Source organism: Myotis brandtii, unplaced genomic scaffold (genome assembly GCF_000412655.1).
Source record: "Myotis brandtii unplaced genomic scaffold, ASM41265v1 scaffold827, whole genome shotgun sequence".
In the NCBI taxonomy this organism is placed as follows: domain Eukaryota; kingdom Metazoa; phylum Chordata; class Mammalia; order Chiroptera; family Vespertilionidae; genus Myotis; species Myotis brandtii.
Window position 1 is genome coordinate 1,228,708 of NW_005371360.1, and position 7,995 is coordinate 1,236,702.

The 7,995-nt window shown below is 50.7% G+C and overlaps 1 protein-coding gene across 1 annotated transcript; it reads left to right on the forward strand.

The window, feature by feature from the left end:
* Positions 1 to 659: 659 nt before the first annotated feature.
* CLPP (caseinolytic mitochondrial matrix peptidase proteolytic subunit) lies at positions 660 to 6,908 on the forward strand. Its single transcript, XM_005884401.2, has 6 exons — positions 660 to 862; positions 948 to 1,019; positions 1,546 to 1,642; positions 3,084 to 3,271; positions 4,369 to 4,474; positions 6,555 to 6,908. Exons 1-6 carry the CDS (start codon positions 677 to 679, stop codon positions 6,725 to 6,727), a joined length of 822 nt encoding a protein of 273 aa, XP_005884463.1. The 5' UTR covers positions 660 to 676; the 3' UTR covers positions 6,728 to 6,908.
* The last annotated feature ends 1,087 nt before the right edge of the window (positions 6,909 to 7,995 follow it).

Consider the following 7,995-nt stretch of genomic DNA (forward strand, 5'->3'; position numbering starts at 1 on the left):
GCCAGGGTGTTGTTTTTTGTTTTTTTTTTTTAAATACATTTTTATTGACTTCAGAGAGGAAAGGAGAGAAAGAGAGAGAGATATCAACATCAATGATGAGAGAGAATCATTGACCGGCTGCCTCCTGCACGCCCCCTACTGGGGATCGAGCCCACAACCCGGTGCCCTTGACTGGAACTGAATGGAACCCGGGACCTTTCAGTCTGCAGTCCGAGGCTCTATCCACTGAGCAAAACCAGCTAGAGCTGATTTTATTTTTATTATTGATATGAGAGAGAGAGAAGGGGGGGGACGTGGATGTGAGAGAGTTACATCAATGTGAGAAACACCCATGGTTGCCTCCCCACAGCACCCCTACCTGGTATGTGTCCTGACTGGGCATGGAACCCGTAACTGAGCCACTAGGGGAGAGCCGAATGTTGTTGCTTTTTTAAATAAGTAATGAACAGCAGAATATTATGACGAATTCGTTAGGAAAGGGACTCGAACTGGAGGTTCTGAAACTTCTCCAGCTTTGCCTGAAGTCCACTTCCTCCCAGGGCTCCGCCCCGCCTCTGAACGTGCCCACCCAACTTCCCGGAAGTGGGCGGCCCAGAGAGCTAGCGCTGTGTGCGCAAAGCACCCTGGGAGTTGTAGTTCCGCCGTCGGACGGAAGCCGGGAGGCACAAGCGGCGGGATGTGGAGCGGAATGCTGGTGGGGGGGACCCGGGTGGCGGCAGGAAGGTGCTCCGCGTTGTGGCCTCGCCTCGCCGCCCTCTTCCCCACACAGCGGATGCCCGAGACGGGTCTGGCCCTGCAGCGGAGCTTGCACACGACGGCGGCCCGGGCTATCCCGCTCATTCCCATCGTGGTGGAGCAGACGGTATAGCGGCCGGCGGAGAACAGGCCTGGGGGCTTGGGCTGGGGGCACTGCCGCCCTGACCCTTACCTCCGTCTTTCTCCTCCAGGGTCGCGGCGAGCGTGCCTATGACATCTACTCGCGGCTGCTGAGGGAGCGCATCGTGTGTGTCATGGGTCCGGTGAGCACCCAGCACGCTGATCCTCCCTTGCTCCTGCCCGGATCCTAGGCGCCCTTTATCCTCGAATCCCCTTGGCTCCCTGACCTCTCCCACTTGAATTTCCTCCCTGGGCTCCGCTCTAGTCACAACCTGACAGCCTCTTCCTCGTACACAAGCCTCTGACTACCCCGCCCCCACGTACTCCCCACCATTCTCTCCTGACCCCTTCTTCAAACCCTCTCCTCCCTGATTTCTGAACTCCCACAGCTATGATCCCGTCCCCGTTCCTGGACTCCGGTCCCCCAACCCTTCTGACCCCTTCCCTTCCTGTGCTCTGAGCCCACTGACTCTGCCCTTCCTGTGCCCCAAACTCCCTGGGTCCCAACCACCCCCTACATACCCTCCTGAATCCTGAATTCTTTCCGACCCATCTTACTTGGGCCCTGACAGTCATCCTGGTTCCCTGACTCATCCCCGGCCGCCAAAACTTGCCTCCCTTAGCCCTCTCCCCACCCCCACCTGGGGACACTGTCTTCCCCACTTGCAGATTGATGACAATGTGGCCAGCCTGGTTATTGCGCAACTGCTGTTCCTGCAGTCTGAGAGCAACAAGAAGCCCATCCACATGTACATCAACAGCCCTGGTGAGCGTGGAGAGGCTGGGGAGGAACCCCTAAGTTCGAGGGGGCACTGCTTGGATGCACTAGGTGACTCAGGAGACTCTGACACCGCCCCCCCCCACCCCCTTTCCCAACCCCATCAGGGATGTTCTCTCTCTGGAGAAAGTAGGGATTCAGAATTAACTCCAGAATCCCAAAAGTATCTTGAACCCTCCAAAAACTCCTTGCTTTTAGGTTCACAAACATTCAGCTGAATTTTCCTCTTTGATCACAGACATAACTTTTTTTTTACAGTTGAGTTGGTATTCAATGTTACTTTATATTTATTTTAGGTGTACAGCATAGTGGTTAAACAATTATGTAATTTACAAAACGATCCCTCTGATAATTCCAGCACCCATCTGGCACCATGCATGGCTATTACAATTTTATTGATTATATTCCCTATGATGAACTTTAATCCCTATGACTATTTTGTGAATGCCAATTCCCCCCTCTCTGGCAACCATGAGTCTATTCTCTGTATCTATGAGGTGTTTTTATTTTTTCTGTTTTTCTTGTTTGTTTATTTTGTTCTTTAGATTCCTCATATATGTGGAATCATATGGTATTTGTCTTTTTCACACACATAACATTTTACCAACCTGACTTAGTTGTCAACATTTTAAAATTGGTAGATTCCACCACCACCACCACCACCACCCTCTCCCTTCAAAAAAGGAATAGCCAATCTTGATTGAGTGTTTACTATGCCAAGCACTTTTTAAGCACTTTATGTGCATTTAACGTATTTGATCCTTATGGCAACCTCGCCTGAAAGGTACTATTTAGTTACTGAGGAGACACTGTGGCCCCGAGAGGCTAGGTAACTTGCCCAGGCCACAAGGATGATAGATTGCCCAGCCAGGGGTTATACCCAGGCAGGCTGCCTCCAGAGCCTCACCCTCAGCCACATCTCTGAATTTCTAGTATCTCTTGAAAATTTGGCAGCTCTGGTCGCTCTGGGCCCACATGCACATGTGGCAACAGGTCACTCTCATTCTGTTCCCACCTGGCCTGTGCCACCTTTCCTGTCACCTCCCTACCCCCTGAGGTATTTGCAGACCCTGCTTTAAAGGGCTGCATCTAGCCCTAGCCCCGTGGCTCGGTTGGAGCATTGTCCCATGCACTAGAAGGTTGCGGGTTCGATTCCTGGTCAGGGCATATACCTAGGTTGTAGGTTCAATCTCTGGTTGTGGCATATAGGAGAGGCAGCCAATCCATATTTTTCTCACATCAGTGTTTCTCTCTCCCCCTCTCTCTTGCTCTCTTCCTTCCTCTCTCTCTAAAATATCAACCTTTAGGAGAGGATTATTTTTTTTTAAATGACTGCATTTACACCAACTCTCCCTAAGACCAGGGCCTAAATAGGGAAAGGATGGTGGGAGGAGCTGGCACAGCCCCTAACTTGCGCTCACACCCATAGGTGGCCTGGTGACCTCGGGCCTGGCCATCTACGACACGATGCAGTACATCCTGAACCCCATCTGCACGTGGTGTGTTGGCCAGGCTGCCAGCATGGGCTCCCTGCTTCTCGCCGCGGGCACCCCAGGCATGCGCCACTCGCTCCCCAATTCACGCATCATGATCCACCAGCCCTCTGGGGGCGCCCGGGTGAGTGCCAGGCCGTGCAAGCTGCTTCAGAGATGGGGGACAGAGGTCTAGACAGGAGGACTGACTAGGTGAAACTCCTGTGGTGATGTCAGTGTTTTAAAATGTAGGGTTTATTATCATTCAGCTACAGTGAGGCCAACAGAAGCCAACTGCTATTGAAAAGAGTCTGTTGCTCACAGTCTCCAAAAGGAAGGGGCATGCCAGGCTATGGCAGGGACACACGGGCACGTGTCAGGGTTGGTCAGGAGGCAAAGGGAGCAGGAAGAAAACGTGACAAGAGCCTTTATTGTCGTGTCTGTGGGGAAAACTGGGGGCAAGGCAAGGTAAACAGCCTTAAGATTGGCTAGTCTGAATAACTGTAACAAGCTCCGAGGTGTAATAGCTCTCCCTGGTTGTATGGCAACTGGCCTTGGGGTGATCGGGACAGAAATAGTGGCTCAGAATCCAGGAGGTGGGGGGAGTATGGCCTCTGAATCGTCTGATTTGCACACGAAAGGTGTGCTTTTAGGTGAGCTGCTTGCTATCTCTAGGAATTAGCTAGCCCTGGTAGAGGGACCATTCCTCTAGGTCAGTGGTTGGCAAACTGTGGCTCGGCAAACCGTGGCTCGTGAGCCACATGCGGCTCTTTGGCCTCTTGAGTGTGGCTCTTCCACAAAATACTGACTTCTGCGCATGGGCCATGAAGTTTCAATCGCACTGTACGTGTGCGCCCGCACGTGGTATTTTGTGGAAGAGCCACCCTAATTAAGTTAATAACAATGTACCTACCTATATAGTTTAAGTTTAAAAAATTTGGCTCTCAAAAGAAATTTTAATCGTTGTTCTGTTGATATTTGGCTCTGTTGACTAATGAGTTTGCCGACCACTGCTCTAGGTCGATGAGGTCCAGATACAGAAAATAAGATAATATATTTAATCCAGGAAGCCTTCCTGATGGTGGCGAGGATGAAGCAGGGTGTAGAGGGACTTAAAGCCCTGACCCACCTGCCTGACCACTGGCAGTCCAAAGTCCAAAGGGGGCTCCCGGGTCCCCATCTCCAGCCTTCCCATGAGCGTGCTGACACTGGTTCCAACCTTCTCCTTGGGACGTCCCCTAGGGCCAAGCCACAGACATCGCCATTCAGGCAGAGGAGATCATAAAACTCAAGAAGCAGCTCTACACCATCTATGCCAAGCACACCAAACAGAGCCTACAGGTGATTGGTGAGTGCCCTGCCCCAGGCAGACCCCCACTGCTCCCCTTCCTTTATTTGAACCAACACAGGTGTGTCAGGCCTTGCGCTGAGCCAGGCCTCTCAACCTTGGCACTACTGACACTCGGGGTCAATCATTCTCTGTGGTGGGGACTGTCCTGTGCACTGCAGGGTACTGAGCAGCACCCCTGGCTGCCACCCTGGATGCCAGGAACACCCTCTAATTTGACAACCAAAACTATCTCCAGATATTGCCCCAGCATCCCTGAGAGACAGAATCACCTCCAGTTGAGAACCTCTGTTCTAAGCACTTAAAAAAAAAATTTACAAAACTCTCAAAAACTTCATTGAAATGGGTCAAAAGGTTTGAGCAGGGCCTTCCACAAAGAATATTCCAAGTGGCCAAAAAGCATAAGAAAAGATGCTCACGCCTGGCTCTGCTGGCTCAGTGGGTTGAGCATCATCCCATGGACCAAGAAGTCCTGCATTCAATTCCCAGTCAGGGCACATGCCCAGGACTTGCAGGCTCGACCCCGGGTAGGAGGCATGCAGGAGGCAGCCAATCAATGATTCTCTCCTCATCATTGATGTTTCCATATTTCTCCCCATCTCCCTTCCTCTCTGATATCAATAAAAATGTATCAAAAAAAGAAAAAGAAACGATGCTCACCATCTTGAGGGATGCTGTTTAATCATGACATTATGAGTTATGAGGGAAAAGAAATTAAGGCCACAACGAGATACCATTTCAATCCACTAGAATAGCTAAAATATAAAATACTGACAACATCAAATGCTGACAAGAATGTGGAACAGCCCTAGCTGGTTTGGCTCAGTGGATGGAGCGTCGGCCTTCGGACTGAAGGGTCCCAGGTTCGATTCCAGTCAAGGGCATGTGCCTTGGTTGCAGGCACATCCCCAGTGGGGGGTGTGCAGGAGGCAGCTGATTGATGTTTCTAACTCTCTATCCCTCTCCCTTCCTCTCTATATATTAAAAAAAAAGAAGAAGAATGTGGAACAACTGGAATGCTTATCCTGCAGGCCGGAGTGAAAATAGTAGAGCCACTGAGGCTCTGACCTGCAGCTCCCTAACTCCAGCTGTTTGGCACAACTGGCGAAGGCTAAACATACAAAAAGATGCTGGGGTTCCCCCACTCAGCATATAGGGGAGAACTGAGTGTTTATGTCCATCAAAGATGCAGACAGGAATGCTGATGGCAGTCCTGTTCATACAGGCCCCAAATAGGGAAACACTCGGATGCCCACAGCAGGAGAATGAGTGCATTGGTGGAGGTTTATTCACAGAGTAGAATACTATACAGCAGTGAGAGAATGGTCCACAATGACATGGCAGCCTGGATGAATCTCAGAAACCTAATGCTGAGTGGAAAAAAGAGTAAACACTGCGATTCCACATATTTAAAGAACAAAAACAGGCATAAGTGTTAGGCCACTGTTAAGATGGTGGTTACTCTTGGGCAGGAGGACATGGTGACAGGAAGTGGGCTCAAGCAGGGTTTTAAGGGGTCTAGTGTTGCTCCTTTTTTTTTTTTTTTTAATCTTCACCTGAGGAGATACATATTTAAATTGATTTGAGAGAGAGAGGAAGGGGGAGAGAGAGAAATATTAATGTGAGAGAGAAACATCGATCAATTGTCTCCCATATGCACTCCGATGAGGGATCGAGACCACAACCTAGGTAAGTGCTCTGACTGGGAATTGAACCCATAATCTTGGTGTACGGGATGACGCTCCAACCAACTGAGCCACCTGGCCAGGCCAATGTCCTATCTCTTGATCTGGGTGCTGACTGTGTGGGTATGTTCAGTCTGAAATTTATCACATTATCCACTTAGGATTCATGCCCCTTCCCAGATTATCACCCATTACTAACAAGTAAAAAAAGTTGAAATAGGTATTTTAGCAATGGGGAAACAAGCACAGAGTGGGAAAGGCATGTGCCCTGAGAGGGAACTGGCGACCTTTAGGTGCATGGGACGATGCTCAACCAGCTGAGCCACACCAGCGAGGGCTCCAGGTCTCTGCTTTTAACCACACATGTCCTGCCTCCCGCTTCCTCCCTCCCCCAGAGTCGGCCATGGAGAGAGACCGCTACATGAGCCCCATGGAGGCCCAGGAGTTTGGCATCTTAGACAAGGTTCTGGTGCACCCACCTCAGGATGGTGAGGACGAGCCTGAGCTAGTGCAGAAGGAGCCTGTGGCAGCAGCGACAGCAGCAGAACCTGCCCCAGTGAGCACTTGAGTGGACCTCACCCTTGGGAGGAGAGTTGAGGGGCCAGAAGCTACAGCTGCTGCACTGTCGGCTCCTTGCTGCTGAGCCTGGAGGAGCCCCTTGAGGACCTTTGGACTTGGGTGTACCCCTAGTGGCGGGTATCCTGGCTGAGACACTGTGATTTTAAATTAAATCTTTGTAGTCTTTGCTCCCCTTCTGTGGCTCCTTCCTTCCCCTCTTCACCACCATGCAAGTGTATATGCTTCATAAGGCCCTTCTGCTTTGGCCCTAACCCTGAGGCTCTAATCTTCAGCTCCTGAACGTCAACAACCTGGATTGAGCATATACACCATTCCACGCACTGTTCTAGAGGGCGCAACAAATCGTGAAGGAAACACAGAAATCCCTGTCCTCAAAGAACGTGTTCTTGTCGGGGCAGACAGTTTAAAATCAGGAAAAGCAGTATGCAGGGTGTGTGTGTGTGTGACAGTTTTGGGTGGGGTGGCCAGCAAAGGCCTTGAAAGAAGGTGACAATGAGCAAAGATCTGAACGAGGCCAGGGAGGGAGCCATGTTGCTATCTTGGGACAGAGCAGTCCAGGCAGAGGGTATAGAGAGTGCAAAAGCCCTGAGGCAGGACTGTGCCTGGCACCTGGGGTGTGTGTGTGTGTGACAGTTTTGGATGGGGTGGCCAGCAAAGGCCTTGAAAGAAGGTGACACTTGAGCAAAGATCGGAAGGAGGTAAGGGAGGGAGCCATGTTGCTATCTTGGGACCTTGGGACAAAGCAGTCAAGGCAGAGGGTATAGTGAATGCAAAAGCCCTGAGGCAGGACTGTGCCTGGCACCTGGGAGGAACCATAAGACTAAAGATTAGAGCAGAAAGGGGGAGAAGTACAGATTTCAAAAGGCCTGGTAGATCTTAGCTATGAGGGAGATAAATTGCAGAGGGTTTTGAGGAGAGGAACAAAAAGAAGTATGACTATGGCCCCCATGGAGATGTGGGAGAGCAGGAAGCTCAGAAACGTGGAGGCCAGTTAGGAGACTTGGGATCATCCAGGTGAAGGCTGAAGGCCCAACCAGGTGGTGAGAAGAGGTCAGATTCCAGCCAGGTTTTAAAGGCAGGGCTGACAGGTGGAATGTGAGATTTGAGAAAGAAAGTAATCTTCACAAACTCCAAGGATTAGCCCAAAGCAGCTAGAAAGATGGAGAGTTGCTAACTGAGATGGGAAGGCTGGCGGGAGGAGCAGGTTTGAGGGCCGCGATCAGAAGCTGCTTTTGGTGATGTTATATTTGATGCTGG

Coding starts and splice junctions, on each gene's coding strand:
- CLPP (XM_005884401.2), top strand. CDS start 677: ATGTGGAGCGGAATGCTGGTGGGGGGGACCCGGGTGGCGGCAGGAAGG. Junction 863..947: donor CCATCGTGGTGGAGCAGACG/GTATAGCGGCCG, acceptor TTTCTCCTCCAG/GGTCGCGGCGAGCGTGCCTA. Junction 3,272..4,368: donor AGCCCTCTGGGGGCGCCCGG/GTGAGTGCCAGG, acceptor GACGTCCCCTAG/GGCCAAGCCACAGACATCGC.